The sequence below is a fragment of the Tachysurus fulvidraco genome, chromosome 10 (genome assembly GCF_022655615.1).
Source record: "Tachysurus fulvidraco isolate hzauxx_2018 chromosome 10, HZAU_PFXX_2.0, whole genome shotgun sequence".
In the NCBI taxonomy this organism is placed as follows: domain Eukaryota; kingdom Metazoa; phylum Chordata; class Actinopteri; order Siluriformes; family Bagridae; genus Tachysurus; species Tachysurus fulvidraco.
In genome coordinates this window covers 407,999-435,217 of record NC_062527.1, presented here as the reverse complement: position 1 = coordinate 435,217, position 27,219 = coordinate 407,999, and the positions used below count along the sequence as shown (strand labels likewise).

General features: G+C 43.6%; 1 protein-coding gene across 4 annotated transcripts; it reads right to left on the bottom strand.

Moving 5' to 3' along the window:
- Positions 1-580: 580 nt before the first annotated feature.
- On the bottom strand, positions 581-27,219 carry mon2 (MON2 homolog, regulator of endosome-to-Golgi trafficking). Of its 4 annotated transcripts, XM_027140866.2 has the most exons (36): positions 26,746-27,219; positions 21,956-22,019; positions 21,612-21,739; positions 17,161-17,292; positions 16,924-17,053; positions 16,485-16,582; positions 15,719-15,844; positions 15,384-15,584; positions 15,122-15,246; positions 14,872-15,008; positions 14,549-14,702; positions 14,248-14,453; positions 14,059-14,140; positions 13,727-13,908; positions 13,478-13,590; positions 13,280-13,384; positions 12,770-12,850; positions 12,607-12,680; positions 12,441-12,531; positions 11,252-11,353; positions 9,783-9,785; positions 9,135-9,245; positions 8,419-8,594; positions 7,231-7,393; positions 6,779-7,072; positions 5,993-6,191; positions 5,193-5,830; positions 4,536-4,679; positions 4,080-4,097; positions 3,611-3,739; positions 3,287-3,477; positions 3,090-3,150; positions 2,736-2,859; positions 2,436-2,643; positions 2,209-2,291; positions 581-1,329 (listed from the first exon to the last, which is right to left on the bottom strand). In XM_027140866.2, exons 1-36 carry the CDS (start codon positions 26,854-26,856, stop codon positions 1,166-1,168), a joined length of 5,148 nt encoding a protein of 1,715 aa, XP_026996667.2. In that variant the 5' UTR covers positions 26,857-27,219; the 3' UTR covers positions 581-1,165. The 4 variants fall into 4 exon arrangements, with proteins under 4 accessions (XP_026996667.2, XP_026996670.2, XP_026996668.2 ...); XM_027140869.2 differs by lacking the exon at positions 4,080-4,097; XM_027140867.2 differs by lacking the exon at positions 9,783-9,785.

Here is a 27,219-nt window from a genome sequence, read left to right as displayed (position 1 = left end):
TTACACACACACACACACACGTGTACACACACACACACAGACATACATATTCTCACACACACACACATTTACACACACACACACACGTATACACACACACAGACATACACATTTACACACACGTATACACACACACACACACACATACATATATACACAGACATACACATTTACACACACACGTATACACACACACACACACACATACATATATACACAGACATACACATTTACACACACACACACAAATACATACACATACACAGACATACACATTTACACACACGTATACACACATACATACACATGTATATACACACATGTACACAGACATACACATACGCATGCGCACACAAACACAGGCACACACAAACTCCACCCCTTTATATACACACACACTTTGGTGGCATTTAAATTAGCCAGTTTTCCTACTGGCATGTCGTAGTGATGAGGGAGGAAACCGGAGAGGTCACGATCGATGCATCACTACGTCACCAGTGAAGATAAAACACGTGCCCACTGCAGTGAAGCAATGCTACAGCAGTTAAAATGTAAATAAATAAACAAATAAATACGTAAATTTGGTGTTCATAGAACTGTACCATTTATTTTACACACACAGGGTTACATCCCTTCTCCAGCTCACTAGAGATGACATGGAATGTTACAATCAGATCTTTGCATAAAATCTTTTTTGCAGTTGAGAAAATGTCACAAAAAGACCAATTTTATTAATCGTCGTATTTTCTAAAACCATTCGTTAATGTTCAATAAATGATTCTTTGTAACGTCATTAACACTATCACCACACTGTATATTAACTCCTGGCATGGTAAAGAAAGGGGCTTATTGGGGGTTGGGGTAGGGTGGGGTTTTTGGGGTGGGAGGGTTGAAGGGGTGAAGAGGAAATCAAGAAGAAAAAACAATGAACACTGCAAATGTTATATAGCAAAAAATGCATTATTACTGTTCAGCCAGCCGGTTATAATGCCAATTGATTATTGTTAGAAGAAGCTGAGAACAGTGACGCTTGGTTTCCATGAAAACAGCCAATAAAATATGTGCTGGGGCAAAAACAAGTCCGTATGTGTGTGTGTGTGTGTGTGTGTGTGTGTGTGACATTCACAGTTCTGGTTGGATTAAGAAGCTTGTGGGACGTAATGAATCATGATTCTCCGTTCTGCACCTTGGATGCTGGTGGCTGCATGAAGTCTTTAAAAGGCCCCAGAGCCTCCTTCAGAGCAGAGCTGACCTCAGGAGATGAACAAGTGATACATTCTACTAGTGTGGGGTAGAGAGCGATCACCTGAGCCCAGGTATTCCCATCCACTGTAAATGTACATGCAAGCCACACAACATGAGGTATGGGAATGCAGTATGAGAGAGAGAGGGAGGGGGGGGGGGCACGAGAAGAAAGAGAGACAATGAGCACGAGAGAGAGAGAGAAGAAGAAGAGAGAGACAATGAGCATGAGAAGAAAAAGAGAGAGTGAGCATGAGAAGGGAGAGAGAGAGAGTGAGGAAAAGAGAGAGGAAGAGGGAGAGGGACAGTGAGCACAAGAAGAAAGAGAGAGAGAGACAAAGAGCACGAGAGAGAGAGAGAGAGAAGAGAGACAATGAGCATGAGAAGAAAAAGAGAAAGAGAGAGAGAGAGAGAGAAAGAGAGAGAGAGAGAAAGAGAGAGAGACAATGAGCACGGGAGAGAGAGAGAGAGAGAAAGAGAGAGAGACAATGAGCACAAGAGAGAGAGAGAGAAACAATGAGCACAAGAGAGAGAGAGAGAGAGAGAGAGAGAGAGAGAGAGAGAAAGAGAGAGAGACAATGAGCACAAGAGAGAGAGAGAGAAACAATGAGCACAAGAGAGAGAGAGAGAGAGAGAGAGAGAGAGAGAGAGAGAAGAGAGACAATGAGCATGAGAAGAAAGAGAGAGAGAGAGAGAGAGAGAGAGAGAGAGAGAGAGAGAGAGGAAAGGTAAAAAAGGTTAAACATGAAAATAGTCCAAATGTAAAAAAGAGCAATAAGGAATCAGCATTAAAACATTAAAGCATTAAAGCTATTAACATAAAAATAAACCTAAAAGATTAAAGTTCTCTAAATTAAACACTCCCACAGTCCGAGGCTCTAAAACGTCGTCTAACAAATCCGGACTGGGACATGAGCGTAGACACGACGTGTGTTAATAACGTGTTAATGATGCGCATGTACTCACCGTTCTCAGGCTGCGTCTTCTTCAGCGAGTCCATCAGCGTGCTAACGGCTTTCAGGACAAAAATGATTTCTGTCACTTGTTGCCTAGAGAGAAGGAAATCAAACAAAACCATCAGTGTGCCACATGTCAACAGATATACGTGTGTGTGTGTGTGTGTGTGTGTGTGTGTGTGTGTGTGTGTGTGTGTGTGTGTGTGTGTGTGTGTGTGTGTGTGAGTGTGTGATCACCTGGGGAGGGGGCAGCGGCCGCTGAGCCTCTCGTCTTCTACGTATCGTCGCAGGACGTCTTGGGCTCTGTGCAGCAGCACTGACAGGGCCATGCGAGAGATGTAGCCCTCCTGCGGTGTGCTCACTTTATTACTGAAGGAGAACTGGAGCAGGGTCTCGAAACACACCTTGGAGAACTCCTCCCTCATACGGATATCAATCTCTGCTTCTACAACCACCGCGTACAGCACCAGAGTACGTTGAGTCAGACATAATAAAGAAAGAATCGGATATAATGATATAATTAAAGAATAAATCTACCTGTAAAAGAAGAGGGCTGAGAATGGATGGACCCTCTGTTGAGCATGGCCATGATCTGACCTACAAACTCTTTGGGAAGGAAATTGGCGTATGGCAAAATCTCTGTACTGATCAACTGCACCACCTAGTGGACAAAAAAACAACGACACCAAATCAACAAAATCAGAATGTTACTAAACCAAAATAAATCAAATAAACTCAAATTTTATTAGGTCCCTGTATAAATCCACAATACAATGAACACTACATGGCCATGAAATATAAGGTGTGGCCTTATAAAATAAATTGAAGAGATAAATATTCCTTCGTTGGTTTAAAAATGATTTTCCCAGAAATGAAAATTTCAGATCTTACCTCAACATCGATGGCTTCGTTTTTCTGGAACTCCTGAATGGACAGGTTATCAGGAGGTGTACTAGAGACGAATAATGTTGCCAGGTTACGTTTTTTTTTATTAACCACAAAATAATGATTATTATTTGTTGGTGAAGATTCAGGTTTCTGTCACCTAGTCATTCTGGTCATCTAGACACAAGGAGCTGAACGTATACCTTTTAGTAAAGAGGAAGTCCTGAAAGGCGTTCGCAAGCTCAGGCCACATGGTGTCGAATTTTCCCGAGGAGGCATGTTGCCGGGCAACCGGAAGGCCGATGGAAAGGACTTTGAGCAGAGAAGAGACCGAAAGCTTCCACGTGCTTTCGGCAGGACATGCGTACTTCAGGCCTAAAGGTATCCTCAGCGTCTACGGCAACGGTCACACACACAAACCTGCGTTTAGCTTTAGGACGAAACCTTCGTGGAACGGCTGCACCGTGCAAAGCTGTAAGGTTCAGACTGTGTGGTACAGTAATTGGTGCATAAGCAACCGTAATTACCTTAATGATGCTCTCTAAGACCTTCTCAGTGATAACAGCTTTGTGACAAGCGGTTTTATGGTACAGGTCTCCCACCACCTCCAGAGACCTCTCGGCAAACGGCACATAATTTAAGGCCACCCACTCCGCCTGGAAAAAAGACATGGAGTACGTGGATGGGTCACTACATAAATACACATAAGTACGACACATCCTGAGCATATAATCTGTGTGACATTAATAAAAACAAAGGATAAAGACACACACACACACACACACACAACTCCACCCGAAATCCTACGATACACCACCCTACAGTGGGACAGAGCTGTACAGCACCAACCCGTTAAAATATTATGAGCTGTTCAGACTGCACACACAAAAAGCTTCGCTGGTAAAATAAAGGGACGAACAGAAAGAATGAGAGTAAACTGTGGTAATGAGACAACAAGACAAGAGGAAGGGACAAAGAAGGCTGGTAGAAACTCACCGGCGCAAACAGTTGGATCTATATAGTGGATCCGTATGATAAGTACGTATAGATATAAAGAAAACAAAAAAAAAAAACAGAATGAGAGAAAACTGGTCAAATATTAACCGTTTCACATGGCAGCAAAGTTTAATGACAGAACAAACACACAGAAGGACGAGATGGTAACAGTATCAGAGGAAGGGACGTCAAGTGAACGAGTCAAGGCCCAGAATACGAGCGAGAGCGTTAACGAGACGGACGAGACTTATAAAAAGATGTAGGAGAGAAAGAAGACGAGTACGAAAAATATCGGAGAGAGAGAGAGAGAGAGAGAGAGAGAGAGAGATAGAGATAGAGAGAGATAGAGAGAGAGATTCAGGTAACAGATACCGATCATAACGTCCCAGTCTGAACCCGTTCTGTTACAGATGATCGACACATTCAGGTTAATCCATGAGACAAAAACACACTGACCTGGTTATACTTAGCATTAGCCACATGCTTGGTTTCCATTTTGCCGTACTGAGGTGGCTTACAGGAAAACTCGACAAAGTGCAGGAGCTGCTCAAAAATGGCAGGGTACATCACCTGTAGGGTCTCAGGGCCCACACATATCGCCTGGAAAGAGATAACACGTACATGTGTGTGTGCGCAGGCATTTAACACATGTTCACATGCGATTTCACCCCCTCTCTCTCAAACACACACACACGCACTCACACATACACACACGCACTCACATACATATTCATACACACACACACACACAGACATTCACACAAACACACTCACACACACACACACACACACATATATATATATATACACACATATATACATACACACACACACATATTTTGTGTGTGTGTGTATAATTTTATATATATATATATATATATAATACACACAAACACAATATATATTATACACACACACAAAAAATATAAATATTATACACACACACAAACACAATATATATATATATTATACATACACACACACAAACAAACACACACACAAACAAACACACAAACCCACACACACACACACACAAAATATATACACACACACACTATCGATATACACAAGTCTAATCGCTCTGGCACAATATCCGCTTCAAGCGCTCCTCACCTTCTGTAACACGTCGAGCGCTGTGAGAACAGCCTCCTGCAGACTGGTGAGCACTGCCTCCGTGTAGGAAGGCAGAATAAACGGCGAAGCGTCCGAGCTGATGGGTACCGACACTGCACCGTGTAGTATAACACCCAGCTTCTGCAAATCCTCCATGCTAAAGCCACCCGCTATGTGCTGGTACAGAGCCGGGAAGATCTGGATCAGCGCCGTCAGAAACGGCTGACTGGGCACGAACGCCAGTTTGTCAGCACTGCCGTTTGGAGGCCGTGTGCACTCCGTGCCCATTCGGTACCACGTGCTCCAAGCTGACCACCAAAGTGCAGAATCATCCAACTCTTCACCAGGAAGAGGAGGCTGAGGCTGGGCATTGTAACGCTGAGCCAGACGCTCTGCTACAGAGTCTGAACGAGTCAGGGGTCTCCCAGGGCCTGAGGATGTAAGAGAGTCCACCATGGGGACAGGGGGAAGGTCGACGGAACCCAAAGAGTCGGGTTTTTCCACATCTTTAACAGGAGTCACTAGCTGAAGGATTTCCTGAAAACTCTTGAGAGCAGCCAGAGAGACTTCGTTATTTTTGCTGAGAGCTGCAGACTGGATGTGGTCCAACAGCACCTCCCATGCTTTGAAGAAATCCCCTTTGTAGAAAGGATTAGACAAAAGAACCCATATTCAATAAACATAAGACAACGTTGACCTCATTCTCATCAAGGATTCATTCCACTAAAATGCCATTGGTCTGAAAATATCCTGATACCAAAGGATAAGACTGAAACTTCTATTCAGTTGTCATTTCTCACCCAGTTGCTGCAACAGGTATCTCCTTGTGTTAAAGATCCGTGCTACGCCAGCCAGGGTCAGGACCCAAGTCTCCGCCCACTGCTTCTCTGCGGTGTCACGTGAATGGTGAATAAGGATGTTCCCGCCCCCCGACTCGATCTTCTCCTTATCTGCAGTGGTGGACGACTTCCTCACGCAGGCCAGTAAGTGAAAAAGCACCTGCAGGTCACAACATCGTACCAAGGCATGTTCTTAGATGTGGCTTGTAAACGTTTTCTAATGTTAAAATGATATTTGTAATATTCTGACTGCGATGATGATGGCTGTCATCGGTCTCTTAAAGGTGGGGTCTCCGTTGTTTGAGAAATGCTTCAGAAAACTGGAGAGAACTGAACGTCGTCTTCCGCGTGAAACGGAGCTAAACCTTTCACGCTACAACACACAGTACTACAAACACACCGTAGTATTACTCATTGTGTTCATTTACTGATAAAAATATCCAGCCGCCCCAGCAGGTTCCGTCATAATAGTCGCCTGGGTTACGTATGTATGTGTGGGCGGAGTTATCAATACAGGGGTGACACCCATTTGGGTTAGGGGTGTGTTTGTTTTGGTGATTTCAAATGTCAACATTGGCTTTCAAACAACGGAGACCCCACCTTTAAGTGTGAACCTATTATGATCACTAATAACCGCCAGACTGGTTTCAATAAACATCGGTTCTGAGCCATAGTCCTAAACCTAAAACATTCAAAAACCTTATAACGCTTCACAACAAGTATTCCATCAGCAGGGTAACAGGGTACCTTCCACACTACTATGTGCCATGTTGGTTGCTGTAGCAGAGTCCCGTGAGCAGCGATCGTTGAGAACATTGTTTGGCCCGCACTTTTCCTGACAGCCGGCCGAGGGTCGACGCAAAGCTCTCCCAGTTTGGCGTACAGACACAACCACAGACAGTCAAACGGCGGTGCAGGATGAAAGGGTCTGTTCAGAGACTCCCGTTTTTCACGGGCCTGTTTTATCAGAACAGCTTCCTCTCTCTCCAGCTCCTCTGTAATTTTCTCTCCCCTTTGGAAGAAATAGTCTGCGATGTTCCACTAAATAAATAATAAATGAGAGAGATGTGGCTGTTAATAACGGATCTTTGGCCTAACACACGTTCTGTGTTTATTCTAACGGCTTTGAAATCTTTCGCTCCGGATATTTTGATTCTTGAGCGGTTTAGAAAAGAAGCAGATGGTAGAAGAGTTCTCACCAAAAGGCCTATCGAGGTCAGGCTAATGTTCAGTTCCTGGTTTTGAAGACCGAAGCTGCCGGCTACGTCGACGACGATCTGGAGGCACGTGCAAGGCATAGTGGGAAGGAAGTCTGTCACCACCAGTTGCAGGCACTGGAAGGCTGTTCTGATTAAAGATTCACTAGAACCCAAAGCAAACAGAACTTAATGTTGACTTAATGAGGCATCTCACACTTTCAGGATCGACTTGTTTCTACAAACGTTTGCACAGACTCATCCTTAGACAGCTAAGAACACCTGCCCTGTCACCAACGTTCTCTAATCAGTACTCTGGCAGCAGACTAATACACAAGATCATGCAGATACGGGTCAGGAGCTCGAGTTAGTGTTCACATCTACCACCAGAATGAAGTGGCGTAGTTGATGGTGTCGGTAGTGGTGGTTTGAGTAGATCAGAAACACACGACAGTCTCCAGACCCTGGGGTTTATACGGACTGGAGTATCGAAGCTGAAAGTCTGCGAGCTGATGCGTCACTCAAGAATGTTTCGAGCTGACAGGAAGTCTGTAGTCACTCGAGAAAACAACCGCGGCGAGCTGAAAAGCATCTCAGAACACACGAGACATCAAACCCGGAGTTGGAGGAGCTACAACAGCAGAAGAGCACATCAGGTTCTACCGGACCGCTGAAGACAGTCTTTCCAATCCTGTCCAGTTGTGGAGACTCTGTGAGACACAGAGTCCTGTTCTTCACTAGCAGGAGTGTGACCTGATGTGGCCTTTTGCTGTTGTAGCTCATCCACCTTTAGGTTTAATGTTTTCTGCTCATCGTGGTGGTAAAGAGTGAATGTTCGAGTTATTATATCTTTCCTGGCATCCTTCCTAGTCATCTTGGTCTTCTTCTGACCTTTCTTATCAACAATGGGTTTCCACCCACAGAGCTGTTGCTCACTCAGTTTTTTTTTTGTTTAGTTTTTCACAAGTGAAATTCCCAATCAGACTTTTCTGAGATACTCAAACCAGCCGGTCTGATACAAACAACCATGCCGCACTTTTTCCTTCATATTGACATTGGAAGTCAATTTTAACTGAAGTTCTTATCTGCATGATTTTATCTGCTGCCACAATACTGGTTGATTAGGTAACTCCATGAAGGTGTCCCTTATAAAGTGGCCAGTGTGTGTGTGTGTGTGTGTGTGTGTCTCACCCTTGATCGTTGCGAATGGCTCCGATGACCCCCAGCACTAAAGGCCAACCTGGGCCGAGGCTGTCTCCTTGACTCTGCAAAATCTGCAGCACACACTCAAGCTGCTTCTGCCTGATATCAGCGTGTAAGATGTTTGAAAGCTCCTTCAGAGGGTTCAACAACAGGAGCTGCAGTCTCTGTGAACATAAAACCACTAGATCGAGACATGCATCCGATCCATCTATGTGATCAGATCACCACCGTGTTCACAGCTGAAGCTGCTGATGTGCTTTGCGTCCTATTAGACATAAAGAGTCATCGCAAAGCAAAGTTATTCTGATCAGGGCTCGGATTCATAACGGTTCTAAGAATGATCTCAGAGAGCTCCTTAAGTCAGATGCAAAATATCTAACTATGAATCTTATCTTAAGAGAGAATCCGGTCCAGAGCAACTCTGAGCAAGGACAATACGACGACTTTTATCTTAGAGAGGGGGCGGAGCTAAACCTGTTCCTACGTACGCAGATGAAATACTGCAACACGACCACCACTCAAGGATAAATTCCTACCATGACCTTGGAGCCCGTGTGCAGGGAAAAGTTTGCCACTATCCTTTTATAAAGGCTTTCTGAACTTCATGCCAAGTCACAGTGACCCATTTTTGCTGACTCGAAGAGTCTTAGGTTTGGGTTTTCCTTTATCGTCTGTCTGTAACATTTTCCTGAAGGTGTAGATACCTGGTTCTGTGACAGAGGAGGGTCGTGTCTGTAAGCGAGTCCGGCTTTGATCAGAGATGTGACCGCTTCAGCTCCCCATTCCCTCATACGTGTGTTAGGGTGCTGGCAAACCTGACAGAAACAAAACCATAAGAAAGATGTAACCTCATATACACTATAATATACACACAATCTGTTGACCTTAAATCTGTCTCGGTACTAAATATGGAACAAACCACACAGAGGAAACACACAGAGCTGATCAAAGTGCAGGCAATACGGTACTGACAGGAAGGACACGACAACATGCCAGGCGTCATCTAGTACGATTAAAGGTGCCACCAGTTAAAGTCCGAACCCAAGAATAATAACCACAGAGTTACGATGATCTCCCAAATACCCTTCAGACAAAGAGACGCCCGATACTCAGGAAAAACAAGCAAGTAGAACGGACGGACCTGCGGTTTGTAGATTCTCTCATTCGTGTGATTAATATTTCACAACTATTGATGATGGAGTTAAAAAGCCAAAACCAGTATATGCTGGAAATATTTATTTTAGGACGTTATTGGTTCGGCCCATGCATCCGATTCCCGATGTGTTTAGCTCGGGTTCTGTTAAAACGATCGAGAACGGTGTATAAGTGAAAATAGGAGATTAGGAGCTTACCTTCTGCAAAACAGACATGATGCAAGAAGTGAGAGATGAGAGACAGAGACGGACAGATTGAGAGAAATAACAGAAAAAACAGAAATATATGAAAAGTAGGACACAGAAAGAAAGAAGTATTCTGACTTTGACTACAACACGAGACTACGGGGGGGGGGGGTGTTTGGTTAGAGAAAGGCACGTGAGACTAGGGCTGGGCGATAGGACTGAAAACCGTATCACGATATCGGTGTTTCGTATCGGTCGATATCGATAATTATTGATGTTTATGACCCATTTAAAATAAGGACCAGGAGAAAAATAGATTTATTGTAAACTTCACCTTCCTCTGATCAGAAGCCCCTCAGTTATTAAGGCAGAAACGTCACCAAGCAGGAAACCTCCAATAATTATAATGTAAACATGAGTCTAAAGTCACAATGAACACTTAACTATTATCTCTTAACATTTAAGGTGAGAAATGACAGAAAATGTAAGAAATGCTTAATAAAGTGTAATAAAATAGTGTAAAGTGTTAAATATAAACGGGGACGACGGTCTTGCGTAATTAGCAGACGACGTCATTGTGACTACGGACAGATTTATAATATCCAATAAACTGCCGTAACGCTGCGCTGAATTTTCCTCTTTTATTTACAATTCTCTCGCTCGCCGCGGCTCATTTCCTGCTCATCAGTCGCCGGTTACTGAAGAGGAACCCAGCAGACCGGCACGAGACGACTGCAGGTACTTATTTCCATGGATTTCAGTACAGCGTAACAGATATTCAATCATCGGGTGGGCGTGGCCTATTTGATAATCTAACCCTAACCGTAGTTTTTGGTTGTTTATTTGTTTTCTAAAATAAATAAATCTTCCTGCATGACTGTTTTGTCCTTCGTAGTACATGGAAACACGCCCACTTTACGTCGTGGTAACGAAACCCCTGGAATTTAGTGAATGCCACGAGACGATGATATGGTACAACCAAATGTGATACTGTTACATGACTGGCTGTTAGCGTGTCACTCCCTACGTTGCTAGGTTACCAGCGAGCGAGTGCCTTTGTTAATGCAACCAAACTTGCTTCACAACCTGTTTGAACACAGTTTTTATTGATATCGATCACGTGTCTATCACGATACATATCGTTATCGTTTTATCGCCCAGCCCTACATGAGACTACACGCAGAGAGAGTAGATTAAGATGATGAGAGGCTGTGTGGCGTAACACAACAGCATCCTTATACTACACTCAACTCCAGAATTGTCCCCCTTTAGGGAAACGAGACAAAAACCGTCGCTAAAGAGTAAAAGAGTCGCATTAATTCTCCAAATGTCTCTACTGTCTGTCTTTTTATTTATTTGTTTGTTGCCATTTTCTTAAAGGGTCCAAAATTCTGGAGTGCCCACAGTCAGAAATGTTTCATTACTTCCATAATCTAAGCTTATTATTTTTTTTGCTACGTCAGCAGGCTTTCTCCAGCTACCTCTAAAAGGTGTGCAGTAAGAGGTCTCCATAAGATTTCGATGCGGTCCATATTCACCAGGCCCGTCTCCAACAGCTTAGCGACCGCAAACAGAGATGGTTCCTGTTGACCAGATGTGAAGAAATGTTAGAAATCGTCAAACGTCATGCGTCGTATGTAAGTACTCACCTATTGAGTAAAAAACTACACATCCGGAAAAGACAGAAACCTACGTAGAAGGGACGTTATTTATAATAACCCCCTCTGGTGTTTATAACAGTTTCTAAATCACACCATCCAGTGGCACATAAATGAGGATGAGGTTCACTTTTGAGTCTGGTTCCTCTTGAGGTTTCTTCCTCTTCCATCTAAGGGAGTTTTTCCTCACTACAGTCACTGTATACGTGTCACGTTACACAGCGACGTTAGCGCAGCAGCGACAAACACAAACATGTTGGATGTTACTTTACTGTTAATGCTCGTGTCTTTGTGAACCTACATTAACACCCAAACGCGGCGATTCCGACGTGTACGTGCGGCTCCGTGTAATCTGTATAAACGGTGGTTGTGATCGAGAAAGTACATAACGTTATTTTATCATTAACACAGAAAAAAGTTAGCATTAGCATGTAGCTACCTACTATCATGTGTGCTGATAATGTATCATATCGCGGTGAAGTAAAAGTGTATTAAACATTAGTATACTTAAGGTACATTATCAAATGTGATAACAGTAGCCCCGCCCACAGCTCCTGACGCAAGCGGTTCTTAAGTGTAGACCAGAGACGTTTTGGTGCTACTTAAGAACCACTTTTCCTGGTTCAGAGCCGGTGCTTTGGCGGTCGAAACAGAAAGAACTGGTTCTAAATTAGGCTCCGAACCTGCACTCAAACTGCCTCGGGGTAAAAGGGCATTTGTGCCATTCGATTACAATTAAATGCCCGTTTTCCTGAGAGTGAAGACTGTATAATGTATAATGTATGTTTCTCACTTAAATAATTATTTCTGCGGACTTAACGGTTACTGAAAATAAATTCATACTAGTGAAAATAAATTGGTATTGACGTCAGGACCATGATAAGGTGTTATAAATAAGCCACATCAGTGATTGTTGTATTCATAGCTAATACACGTGTCTATATAACTAACGTAACGCAACAAAGGGCTGAACGTGTTAGCATGGCTGTGAACTCCAGCGTTTGAGACGGACCTTGTTATTGCCGTAAGCCATCTCCATCGCTTCCATGGACAGGGAACACAAGGCATTAATCAGATGATGAAGAGAGACGTCATCCAGGTACCTGAGGGCACAAAAACGGTTAATACGCCAATGATCCGACGGTCGGTGACGCGCGACATGATTACACCCAACTTACTGGGAGCTTTCAAAGAGTCTGGAGAGGATATTGGAGATGACCGGAAGGTCCGTCATTACGGCAGTCGTTAGAACCTGTGAGAGAAATAAACGCTGTTAAGGGCTTATCTGTGTGTGTAAATAAAATATATAAGATGGACTTGACTGAAGCTGGTTAAACATACAGTGCTGGGACCCTCTGCTGCTCTCCCAGGCTTCAGCGCTCCACCGAACCCTGGCTTCAGCCCCAAAATCCACACCAGGTGCTGAGGGAAAACAGGAGAGATTTGTAGGGAATAAAAAAATATATTTAAATATTCATCACAGCATCGACACAAGGTAATAAATCAACGTCACTGTTACTCGTCTCCCTCAGGCACCGGACGATACGTTTTTGGTGCCGATGCGGCAGTTTTTATTTTTTTGTATAAATAATGTAAGTTTTCTTTAAAAAAAAAAGGCATGAAAGTGCAAACAACCCGTTAGTGGCTAACTGGTCTGTAGTCCACATACACACAACAACATGGCTGTATGTACATCACTTCACTCCACGTTTACAAAAAGCACCGGTAATGAACTTGTTTTATGGATTTCTTTCTTTCTTTTTTTTTAAACAGAGAATATAAACGTGTGCTCCAAGGTTTACACACCGACCGTATGGCAAACAAATGGATCTGCAAACGGGGTGTTATTACCTGCAGGGTAGCAAGCACTAGCTGCCAAGAGGTTCCCAGCACAGCTCCGTGACAATGAGCTAGACTCAACAGAGTCCGCATACACTGGATGTTTTTGGCTGTGAGCTAAAATGAAGAGAAACAGAGAGTTTATTTACGAGGAGGGGGGAGGGTGAAATGGGCTGGTTAGGGGTGTGGTGGGGGGTATTTTTGTCTTACCACCACTGTGCCCTGGGGTTGTGCACTGAGCGGTTGCCCTACAGCCACCACCTGCTGATGAGACTCACTGGATGGACTGATGATCTGTACATTCTGGCCTTGAATAGAGTATGCTACAACATACACACACACACACACACACACACACACACACACACACACACACACACACACACACACATTCTAAATGGCTGCAAACACCCACCAACCGACATGTGAATACCGACTCTCCCATACAGAATGACTCACTTTTGTTGGAGAGGCTCACTGCGTTGCTGCTGAGTACCGTAAGAGCGTAGTGTGGGGGAAGTGAAGCTTTACAGATAGCAGTGATGAAAGCATCTCGAGGGGTCACAAGGCCGAGACGACCGCATAAAGACGCCATAGTCAATTCGGCCTTTAGTATGTTCTCCGTGGCCGTCTCGTCCGTACTGTACCGTACACACACACACACACACACACACACACACACACACACACACACACACACACACACACACTCGAAAATGACTCTCTCTGTATCGGATCCTATGTGTTCTGGCAGTCTGACTGAATGACATCTGCTAGAAGGCTCCACTCACCTGGCGTCTAGTAGAAGAGAAAGAGCTGCTAGAAGACCACACCAGCATGCACTCACCATCTCTTCCCACACCTGCTGGGGTTCTGTAACAAACACACATTTTTAAACAATACAAACAAAAAAAAAGCCAAAGACTGAACATCTTTCATACTATTTCAAAAAAAGACTTAAGGGATGAACGATAGCTTACGTGGATCCTGAGGACTTCCTTCGCTCTGCGGTGGGGCACTAAGCTTCGTCTCTTCTCTGGCAGCAGCCTCCTCTTCGTCCTTGGCCAGCTCTTTCTCGATGACAGAGGTGATGCTTCGTACGAGGTCGAGTAGGGCGCTGAATGCCACGGACATCGCGTAGCCCTCAGGAATGGAAGGCGGTTCGACTTTATCCAACATCTCCAGACTAGTGAAGAGGAACCAAGGAGATGCTCAGAGAAAATCCCAAGCTGCATGTTCTGATTTGTGTAAACTTGTGACGGCACGTATGGTTTTACTGACTAGGTGGCCTTGGCGCTGCCCTGCACGCTGACGCTCATTAGGGGGATCCACATGCCACGGTATTCGAATGCAGCCTGCGTGTTCAGACCTCCAGGGCCACCTGCTGCTCCTGGACCTCCCTGAGCTGCGGTCTGGGCACCTGATACTGAACCACCTGAAAGGAAGCAAGAAAGGATCAGGAGGAAGAGAGTGCATGCAGGAATAGAAAGAAGACATGTAAAGAGAGGCATTCTTTATGAAGTGTGCGTGTGACATAATGTGTGTGTGTGTGTGTGTGTGTGTGTGAGAAAGAGAGAGAGAGAGAGAGAGGGAGAGAGAGAGACCTGCAGGTGTGTTAGCAGAGACATTTCCTGTGCTGGGTACAATGAAAAGAGACTGGATGAAAGAACCGAGTGCATTGACGATGTCTCGGAATACTTTGGTTGAGTGCTGCTTCATGTCATAAGACTGGCAAAAAGACCTACACGTAGCACAGACACACACACAGCGAAGGGATAAGAGCCAGAGTAGAGAAGCACCATCAAGAGCTGATCATCATTTAAAAAACAGAGCGTCTGTTTCGTAAGTTCTCACCGAAGTAAATGTGGCTGCACACAAAGCCTGTGTACAGACTCCACAGCCACGGCTCGGAGCCACTGAGGCTTCTCACCATCCAGAAACTTCACCAAGAGAGACAGGAAGATCTCACACTCGGTCACCTGCGCAATCATCAACAATACAGGGGCAATTAGGTCGACATGAGAAACATCTGCTGCGAAACATCTGCATGTCGGCTTTCCTGACGCTGTTATGTGGAGCTGTAAAGTGTAACGTAATGTAAGATTCTGTTTCTCACCAGTAAGCTGTAGAAATGCTTGATCAGTACGGAGACGACCCGCAGCAGACGCATGCAGATGGGGAAATAGGGTTTCTCGACCGGGGCAGGTGACGCAGCGCTGCTGCTGCTGCTGCCCTGACGGAACTTAATGTTGGGCGAGAAAAGCTTGATCACCAGCGGACACACGCGCTCCTTCAGCAGGAAGGCGAACTCCTGGTGCTGAGATGGGATATCGGGCATATTGTTTCACAAAGTGGTTACACTCACACGGGATAATAAAAAGATTTTGCATGTACAGCGAGTTTGTTTAAACTAAATATCTAAACCAGGTTAAGAAGGACGCGTCCGCTTACCTGTATAAAAACTCCAGGGAAATCGTTTAAAACGGACTCCAGAAGTTCCAGCCCGAACGTCCGAGTCATCTCCGTCATTCCCACCAGCCAGTAGGGGGCGTCAGCGTTCACCAACTGACACAAGTCCTAGATCGTAAGGATGAATGATGAGTGACGCAGAACCTCCATATGGCATCAAACTGACAATTATCTACAACCAGAACGTTTCCTGAAATCATCTTTTAGCTTTCTTTTTTTTTATTTTTACTTCTGGCCTTAAAGGAGCGGTGCACGATGTCTGAAAGCCAATGTTGACATTTGAAATCACCAAAACAAACACGCCCCTAACCCAAATGGGTCCCACCCCTGTATTGATAGCTCCGCCCACACATACAGACGTAACCCAGGCAACTATTATAGCAGAACCTGCTGGGGCGGCCGGCCGAGGGGATATCTTTATCAATAGATGAACACAATGAGTAATACTACGGTAATACAGATGTGTTTTTGTAGTACTGTGTGTACTGTAAAGGTTTAGCTCCGTTTCACGTGGAAGACGACGTATTGACAAGACACGCCCCTTTCTGCTCATCGGCTACACGTTGGTTTTGTTTGTCGGCCCGACTCAGTTATCTGAAGCATTTCTCAAACATCGTGCACCGCACCTTTAACTTAAAATATGATCCTTAGGACCTAATGATCAGCAAACGGATAAAGCGCTTATATACAGATCTGCTAAAGAGGAGGTGATGGAACTGTGTGTGAGAACTGTGTGTTATATCCGTACCTGAAATAGCATGTAGGCATCTTTAGCGCTTGGTCTGAGCGTGCTCACAGACCTGCGGTTACTGTTAGCTTGAATAACAGGAGGCTGCTCCGCCATGCCTGAAAGGAAAGACAAATAAGTGACGTGTTGAACCGAGTACTGAAATTCTTAAGAAACAGAATAAAATCGATCTAAAAACGTACCAGAGTTATTTACAGCGTTTGGAACACACTCATATCCAGAGTGACTTACATGTGTGTCATTTAGTAGAACAGAACAATACGAACACATTAAGCTTTCGCTCGGTCGTGCTGGGTGAAAGATCCTGCTTTAGTTTGCTTTAGTTAAGTCATAAGTGACTACATGAGCTCCAACATACTGTGTCATTTCACAATGGCTGGCCACCAGCACTCCTCCCAAACATGGGTTACATCAGATTCCTCTATACTTTCTCCATCACCTTTATATCTGTCGTCCTCCGCGACCATCCTTTCGAACACCACGGTGACGACCTGCCTGACCGTCGCCGCTGCCGTGTTGTTGGTGATGTTGTCTTTAGTGAAGTGGAGACGGAAGCACAGCACGATGGCCTGGAAGAAGAACAGGAAACAACCGTGTTACAAAACGTCTTCTACGACATGGTATTTAGATAAGACGTAACATGACTGTTATGACACGTGTTTTATACGCTTGGTACCTTCGAGAGGACTTCGTCGTGTACTACTGTGTTGGTAGTAAGCAGCACTAGCACTGTTTGCAGGAGCTTTAGTTCCTCTAGGCCGTTCTCCATCAGCTGCCACAACATATTAATAATGTTTCCTGCTGCTGCCTGAAAAAACACACATTACAGAATTACACACAAGAGCTGAGGCACATGTGGAAGCTTCCATCAAATATATTTAACCCCATGCCATGATGTTTATTTATTTATTTATTTATTTATATATGACTGAAGTGACAGGTTAGACTGGGTATTTACTGTGTTTTTACTCCCATGTGCTTATATCAAGCCTTTTATATCGTCACATATACATTACAGCACACTGAAATTTTTTGGAGGTTGGGATCAGAACGTAAGGTCAGAGGTCATGATACAGCACCACTGGAGCGGTAAGGGCCCAAGGGCCCAATAGTGGCAGCTTAGCAGATAAAGCACATGTTACAAGGTGAAAAAGTGATAAAGGTGAAAGGGAAAAAAAAACAACAACAAAAATTTACACAGTTTTGATGCATCAGTTCTTTCTTGAAAAATTCTTCATCTTCATTAAAGCGATAGCTTACCTTAAACCAGGTGTGTGTGTGTGTGTGGGGGGGGGGGGGTTTACAAGGGGGCCACATGAGAAACCTGAACTGTGTCAGAGGGCCACACCGACGATGTCAGAGGGCCACACCGACGATGTCAGAGGGCCACACCGACGATGTCAGAGGGCCACACCGACGATGTCAGAGGGCCACACCGACGATGTCAGAGGGCCACACCGACGATGTCAGAGGGCCACACCGACGATGTCAGAGGGCCACACCGACGATGTCAGAGGGCCACACCGACGATAACCTGAACTTCATTCTGCTCAAATTTCTTCCATTGTAAAATGCACTAAATGATATATTTTGAATAGCTGGTACTGATAATCTGAAGCATAAAACTATTCTGTAAATATTTCTATTAGACAATGTGACTGTGCTGTTTACTGTAGGTCAAATAAGACAACAACTAATTACTGAATCACTTTATTTTTAACTTGTTAATCTCTCTGGCTTGCGTCACTTATCGCTGTTCACCCTCACGATCGACAGGTTGGTGCCCACTGATCTAAGGAAATCGATTCCATGATTTTTTGTGTTATGCCTTTTGCCTTTGCACCATCACTGGGAAACTTTCTTGCCTTTTCAAAACCGTCCGCTACAGACAGCGTGGGCGCTGCTCGCTGCTCGGATTGACGTTTCTTTGCTGCGCCGCATTCTTCTCATATTTAAAATGTCAATCGGGATGCTTGGATTTCAGGTGATAAATGAAACCCGACGTGGAGAGACTCTTTGCAGATACAAACACCCCCTCCCCCACCACGCACACACACACACACACACACACACACACACACACACACCCCACAGACATGTTGGCTCTTATCCAGATAACCGTGTACCGGCTGCGCTTCTTAATTGCATCATTACACTTGTGTCTCTGACGTGTTGTTTCGCTGATGTAGGTATTTTGGCCGAAAACATTCAGTGCATCCCTATAATTAATGATTGTCCTTAAGCTGGCAGGACAGGGATGTGCAAAGGGCCGTAGTTTGCCCGAGTCTGCCTTAAACTGTGCTGTTTAGAACGGGACTATTATTTATTTACAGTATTTTTGAATGTTTGTTTATTTGTTTATTTATTTATTTATAATTGTTGTTATTATTAATCTGCCAAAGTAATATTCAAGAGTAACCAATGACATAGAACCTTCTTTTCATTATAAGAAAATTCTAAAATAATTGCAAAAAAAATAATATATATATATTAAAAAATATATATATATTAATATATATAAAAATATAAATTTCCTCGTTTGAGGAAAAAAAATGAATCAAGATATATTAATATTTTTTGGCATTCTAAACTGAGATCTAATGGAATTAGAGAGATCCCCGTCCCTGTATTTGGGGCTTTGTCTATAAATGACCACAGTAAAAAGTTTGAAAGTGCTTTACATCCTTATATCGTGCATCATTCGGTCAGGCGTTTATTTACGTCACGGTTTTTCCTTGGACATAAACAGCATCTCAGTTCGGATGGAAGGACAAAGTGTAGAGAAAAATGTGTTTCAGATTTATCTGGAGTAACGTAGACGTGACCGGAGGGGTATTGGGAAGCTTATGGGTTCTAATAGAAGGCTCTAGGAAAAAAAAAAAGTAATAAACATAAAAAAAAAAAAAAAAAAGTAAAAAAATTCCATAGGTTCTGGTATTTTTCATAATAATAATTTAAAAAGTTTCCTATATAGTTTCCTACTATACTGACACTCTGCTCCACATATAAGCACAAAACATTCAATAAAAAGACACAAATAAATAAATCAATCATATTAATCCAATTAAATAATTCGAAAAATTAAATAAAACTATAAAATAAAATAAAATTACACTAAGACTAAATTTTAAGTTATTATGCTTCTCTTTTATTCTGAGGATCTTTACTTTAGCCAGACTTCAGTAGATACTAAACGGAGCCCATTCCACAAGTCCGGCGTCGTCCTGAGAGTCGAGCGGCTTGACGTCGTCCAGACAGCCAGACTTATTCGTTCCCACGTTGTCAAACCCCATCTTTGTGCTGCTTTATCTGACACCGACCCGATCGTATAACTGACCCTTCTGAGACCGAGCTGCAAATCAGATCCTCTCAGATCTGTAGTGCTAAAGACAACGTGGTGCTGGCAGGTTACAGCAGGGTATAAACCAGGAAGTGGATAAAACGACTGGGGCTATTTTTAACATCCTGTTTTTTCAACACGGTAGTGAAGTGAAACAAAGGGATCAGATTTGTACGTGTTAAGATATTATAGAAGTCTGTGGTAAGCTGCTGCACGAGCGATGGTGGCTGAAATAGTGTTTTACAAATAAAATCTAGGGGGCGTGGCCAGACAATCACACCGTGAGCACGCACGTGTGTGCGTGTGTGTGTGTATACAGTACAGTCTTTATAACCGTGATGCCTAACCCTAACCCTAATCCTAATCCCTAACCCCAACCTTAAACCCTAACCCTTAACCCTAACACCAACCCTAATCCTAAACCCTAATGCCAACCCTAACCCCAACCCCAACCCTAACCCTTAACCCCAACCCTAAACCCAACCCTAACCCAAACCCTAAGCTACTGGCTCACATTTAAAATCTAATTAAATGTCTAATTAGTGTACAGTGAATGATGTAGAGCGAGAGTGATCAATTTAGCACAGTATTAACGTAAACATTGTGAAATCTCAGGAGTAGTACACTACTGACTTTAGGCGATTAAAAATACACGATACGATAGCGCAGTGGTTATACGTGTGTGTGTGTGTGTGTGTGTGTGTGTGTGTGTGTGTGTGTTGCAAAACTCCAGGACTTGTATTCATAAAGTTTGTAAGAATAATCTCACAGAGCTCCTTAATTCAGCTGCAAAATATCTAACTAGGAATCTTATCTCTAGAGAGAATCAGGACCGAGCTCAGAAAAACTTAGAAATACCTAAGTTTATCTTAGAGAGGGGGCGGAGCTAAACCTGTTACTAGGTGACCCATTCTTTTGAAGACTGTGATTGGTTGTCCAATAAAATGAAATAAAATAGGAGCGCTTTTAAAATCTGCTCTATTACAAAGCTTCACTTTAAGATATTTGAGGTTATACGGTGTAAGGATGACGTTGGTGAGCGATCGTATTAGAGATGTTCTAACATCTGTATGTTAGAAATGTAATAAATATAATGTAAATGTAAACGACACGGAGCAGAAACGTCAGAGAGACAAATGATATGGTTTCTGCCTCTGGGGCATTTCAGCTCTGTTTCAGAGATGTTAGAGTCTCACTAAATGACATACTGACAGAATATATATAAAGTCTGAGATGTGATCTCTAATATGAGGTCACAACAATAATCCCTACACCATCTAATCTGTATCATAAAGAAACTCTTCATCCTCTTAAAAGTCCTCCTCACTTCTCTTAACACTTTTACACCTTATGAGCTCTTTTAAGGGTTAAGATGCTTTATGAAGGACTTTTATCTCTACTCGGATCTCCTCTTTAATTTGAAGGGCAAATGCCAACATTTCGAAGAATTTCCTTAGAATGTCATCACTAGGAGAAACTCTATACACTAAGAATCATCTACATTACGAATACGTGCCCAGAATTGTGGGCTCCTGCCTAAGTTCAAAGTTCAGGGCTTTATGTATCTTCATAAATAATGCGGTGTAGCGTCTTTTTGTCTGTGAACCCCAGCGATTATGGCGGAGCACCGAGCATCCGGTGAACCCAGGGGGTGCGACAACAGAAATAAAAGAGCGTCTGAGTTACTCTTTAAATACTTAATGATGCGTATAAGCCACCGCATGACACTGTGAATGTGTATGAGGAGCAGGATTGAGACGTGTGAAGACGTGTGAAGACGTGCACACCTCCGACACCACCTCGTGGGACATGAGTCTCTGAATGGCGGCGAGACACAGCTGGGTGATTTTGGGCTCTTTGGTTCCGCAGCCCATCAGGAACGGCTGCACCACCTCGGAGCTGTTCTCTTTCAGAGCTGAGGAGAACATGAGAAAAGAGAGAGAACGTCAGCAAACGAAAACAAGGTCCTGCGTCGATCTCGAACGGGAAAAACACAGACACGTGTACGGAAGTAACAAGGTGTCTAAGCATCGTCAATAGTCTGATAATAAAACTGAAGAACATCGAGAGTAGGATCTGAAATATCTTCGTATCATTCCCAAAAACATTTAAAACCACTGGACGGATTTACCGGCAAGGATGTCCGTGTTTCTTGCAGCTATGGTCTTGATCTTGACGATGCCGGATTCTGCAGCCTGAAAACAAAATAAAAGGAGACACTCAGCGAGCGCCGTAACAGGTATAACAGTCATTTAGCTCTGATCGGTTCATTTGTTCCCTAAGCAGGGGGTCTCCAGTTTACCAAACCTGCTCTGGTGTTGGAGGAAACGATGAAAACTCTCAATCCTGCAGTTACGTGGGTGTTAATAGCGGCGATAAACAAGAGGAACCGGTGCTTTCTACAAAGCGAGCGCTGTGCAGCGAGAGAACTTCTGCCTGGACCAAACTGAACCGTCTACACTCTCTAATGCAAATTCCTTTATTAACACGTCTTTTAGAGCACCACAGTCAGCGAAGTACATTAAAAACCTAATCGACATTAACACCTCTTATATGGGACTTTTACTTGAAGCGATACGTTTTAATTAGAAAAATGTCTGCAGCTGATGTTAAGCTGATTTCCGAATGAAGTGCTAAATGTTGTGAAAAGTCCTCGAATAGACATCATCTGTTTTAGTCGTTAAAAAAAACTAAGGGTGATTTGTGACCGTGATTAGTGGTTAACACAACACGGGTTCATTAGGATGTCTACGGCGTCCGCGGTAACTCGCGTTACATTCGTCCAAACGATATTGCGTCATTTGTTGTTGATTCCGCTTAAACTTCCTCCAAACTCCCTGACGACAGATTTTTTTTTCCTCCTGGCACGAACACAAACTGTCTACGCAGCCCAAAGCTGTACTCGCTATGGACTTCTTTTTCATATCCGCCAAAACTCAAACTACTTACTCAGCCAAATTCATCTTTATTACTTCTGTGTGTGTGTGTGTGTGTGTGTGTGTGTGTGTGTGTGTGTGTGTGTGTGTGATGAGAGAATGAACGTTGATTACCATTCTAATAACGCAAAGATCGAAGGAGCTCCTAAGAGACGCTTTGGTTTTCACGCAGCCTTGCCGACTTCGTGCGAGCGTTTGCTATACGACCAAAAGTTTGCGGACACCTGACCGTCACTCACATACGTGCTTTCAGCTGCAAGAGCTTTGATGAGATCAGGTACTGATGTTGGATGAGGAGGTCAAGTGGTCCAGTTGGATGAGGTTAGACCTCTGTGCAGGACACTCAGAATCTAACTTGATCTTCATGGAGCTCAGTTTGTGCACAGGAACATCAGGCCTCTTTAACGTCAGGCCTCTTTAACGTCAGGCCTCTTTAACGTCAGGCCTCTTAGTACTGATTCGGTTCTCGTTCTATCGGCAGACTGTGCTAATAATTTTAAGCATCTACTTCTAGAAGAAAGCAAAAGAATCAGCAAATAGAAGAATATAATGTAAAAATGACTAGAAATAGGGTCGATATTCTATTCTAGTGGTCAATTGTAATCTTATAAAAGGAAATATTTCTTTATAAATATTTTTTGCTGTGTGTTTAGTTTGGATGGAGGACGACACGACGGAGATTAAAAAAATAAATATCTATTTTTAATCTGTAAGATTTATTTAATTACCTCAGAAAAAGCAAAAAAAAAAATTAATTGATTAATCAGCTGAGTAATCGTTAGGTATCCATGGCAACATAAAATCAGCTTATTTCTTAATTTCTAAGAGATGTTATAGAATGATGTAATGTCTAAGATACAATTGAAAGCTTTGACTGTTACAGGTGGGACGATGCTGTGTGTTTGGGAGCGATGCTGTACACGTCACCCGTCAAAGGTACCGACCATGAGACGCAGAAGGTCTGGAAGCTTCTACATTGTGCACATTTAGAGCTAAAGCGTTAGGGTTAGTTAAATACTACACTGTTTGTTAAACCAAGATTACTTTAGTGGACTGATGGAGAAGCCATGACAGTGTTTAAAGAACAAAATCACATTACAAAATAAAATAAAAAAAAAACATTGAAGCAAACTTACAAATTTCTCAAAATAAATAAAACACAGCTTAAAGCTAGTTGGAGGAGGTAACGAGAGTGGACATGAAGACACACAGCTACAAACACACACACCGATGCTCACGAGCTGCTACTGAAGAGCAAGACCCGACTGCTGGGGGCAGGACCTAAACTTTCTTCTGACGAGCACAGGACTGCTACGGGGAAGTCGATAAAGTCAGAACGTTAAAAAGAATTTTTTATTGCTAGATTTGCTACGGTAACGGTGTCCATAGTACTGATGTACAGGCTCCTAATGTGCTACAACACTGATTTAGATTTTTAAAGCTACAAGGACAACATCTATTTAACCTTCTACCATCTGGGAGACACTTCAGGTCCATCACATCCCCCACAAACAGTTCCTAGTTCTTATCTAGATATTTTTGTTTATTTATTCCTAAACACAAATCTTTATGGAACACACTGAACATTTAAATACCTTAATATTCGTTCATTCATTCATTCATTCCCTACCGCTTATCCGAGCGTCTCGGGTCACAGGGAGCCTGTGCCTATCTCAGGCGTCATCGGGCATCGAGGCAGGATACACCCTGGACGGAGTGCCAACCCATCACAGGGCACACACACACTCTCATTCACTCACACACACACACTCTCATTCACTCACACACTCACACACACTACGGACAATTTCCCAGAGATGCCAATCAACCTACCATGCATGTCTTTGGACCAGGGGAGGAAACCGGAGTACCCGGAGGAAACCCCCGAGGCACGGGGAGAACATGCAAACTCCACACACACGAGGCGGAGGCGGGAATCGAACCCCTGACCCTGGAGGTGTGAGGCGAACGTGCTAACCATTAAGCCACCGTGACCCCCTACCTTAATATTATTTAAACCTTTAAAACTTTATTTAAAACTTTGACATGTATCTCAGCCCCCATTTTTTCCTTATTGACAAACTGCATAAATGTCTGTTATTGTGGGTGTTGAAATCTTAAACAGACCCCTAAAGACGGACCCTTTCTATGGGACTAGACCTCTACAGCTGTAGACATTTCTGCTAAAGACAACAGTATATTTCTATAAATATTTTAATTCTATGGGACTAGAAATCTTTAGCTCTAGATATTTCTGCTGAAGTCATAAGTATATTATCATAAATGTTAGATTTCTACAGACCCACAGCATATAGACCCTTTGTGTCGTCATTTTGAGACTCAGCCTTAACTTAAACCTAGTTTATTAAATCACTGTTAATGTTTACATTTTTGTGTATATAATATTTCAAGGGTTTTGTGTATTGTGTGTACATTTTTTCTTCTTCTTGACAAACTGCACAGATGTGTGTTATTGTGTTGTAACCTTCACCAGAGCCCTAAAGCCTGATCCTGGATCAGACATGAAGTTTAAACACCTTCACCAGAGCCCTAAAGCCTGACCCTGGATCAGACAGAGATGTAGTTTAAACACCTTCACCAGAGCCCTAAAGCCTGATCCTGGATCAGACATGAAGTTTAAACCCCTTCACCAGAGCCCTAAAGCCTGATCCTGGATCAGACATGAAGTTTAAACACCTTCACCAGAGCCCTAAAGCCTGACCCAGGATCAGACATGAAGTTTAAACACCTTCACCAGAGCCCTAAAGCCTGATCCTGGATCAGACATGAAGTTTAAACACCTTCACCAGAGCCCTAAAGCCTGATCCTGGATCAGAGATGTAGTAAACACCTTCACCAGAGCCCTAAAGCCTGATCCTGGATCAGAGATGTAGTAAACACCTTCACCAGAGCCCTAAAGCCTGACCCTGGATCAGACATGAAGTTTAAACACCTTCATCAAAGCCCTAAAGCCTGACCCTGGATCAGACATGAAGTTTAAACACCTTCACCAGAGCCCTAAAGCCTGATCCTGGATCAGACATGAAGTTTAAACACCTTCACCAGAGCCCTAAAGCCTGATCCTGGATCAGACATGAAGTTTAAACACCTTCACCAGAGCCCTAAAGCCTGATCCTGGATCAGAGATGTAGTAAACACCTTCACCAGAGCCCTAAAGCCTGATCCTGGATCAGACATGAAGTTTAAACCCCTTCACCAGAGCCCTAAAGCCTGATCCTGGATCAGACATGAAGTTTAAACACCTTCACCAGAGCCCTAAAGCCTGACCCTGGATCAGAGATGTAGTAACACCTTCATCGAGCCTAAGCCTGACCCTGGATCAGACATGAAGTTTAAACACCTTCACCAGAGCCCTAAAGCCTGACCCTGGATCAGACATGAAGTTTAAACACCTTCATCAAAGCCCTAAAGCCTGATCCTGGATCAGACATGAAGTTTAAACACCTTCACCAGAGCCCTAAAGCCTGATCCTGGATCAGAGATGTAGTAAACACCTTCACCAGAGCCCTAAAGCCTGATCCTGGATCAGAGATGTAGTAAACACCTTCACCAGAGCCCTAAAGCCTGACCCTGGATCAGACATGAAGTTTAAACACCTTCATCAAAGCCCTAAAGCCTGATCCTGGATCAGACAGAGATGTAGTTTAAACACCTTCACCAGAGCCCTAAAGCCTGATCCTGGATCAGACATGAAGTTTAAACACCTTCACCAGAGCCCTAAAGCCTGATCCTGGATCAGACATGAAGTTTAAACACCTTCACCAGAGCCCTAAAGCCTGATCCTGGATCAGAGATGTAGTAAACACCTTCACCAGAGCCCTAAAGCCTGATCCTGGATCAGAGATGTAGTAAACACCTTCACCAGAGCCCTAAAGCCTGACCCTGGATCAGACATGAAGTTTAAACACCTTCATCAAAGCCCTAAAGCCTGATCCTGGATCAGACATGAAGTTGAAGCTCTTACCTCTTTGACAGGAGGGAATTTCTTCTTGCACTCCATGGACAGAGAGCGCAGATCCGTCTGCATGTTCTCCAGCAGTTTCTTCACCGCTTCTGGACTCGTGGTCGCGGACATGTTTCCTTTCTCTCAACTCTCAACAAAAACCGTAAACGGAAAACAAATATTTAGTTGGTGTAAAATTCCGACAAAAAAAAGGCCTAAATCTTCTGAGGCACACAAACGTCCATTGACACCAATGTTCTCACTGCTTGTGTGGAGAATCGATGGCATCCATCCGTGTGTTCACTGAGCTCCTCAGACCTCAGCTACAACACTCAGTACCATCTTTACCACACGGACACGACCCCGGGCTTTAACACACACGCTTTAGTCGCTCATTTCGCTCTAAACTTTAATGTTTGCTGCTTTCTCCATGGCGAGAGCGACGCTTCCGATCCCACAATGCCTGTGTGCTGACTGACACGTCACACCGACTTC

Bases quoted from the DNA above. Each gene is read 5' to 3' on its own strand.
- mon2 (XM_027140866.2), bottom strand. From the start codon at position 26,856: ATGTCCGCGACCACGAGTCCAGAAGCGGTGAAGAAACTGCTGGAGAAC. The intron at 17,054-17,160 runs GTACCAAGCGTA...TTCTTCTTCCAG, and splicing joins ACGACGAAGTCCTCTCGAAG to GCCATCGTGCTGTGCTTCCG. The intron at 15,585-15,718 runs GTAAGCGGACGC...ATCCCATCTCAG, and splicing joins TCCCTGGAGTTTTTATACAG to CACCAGGAGTTCGCCTTCCT.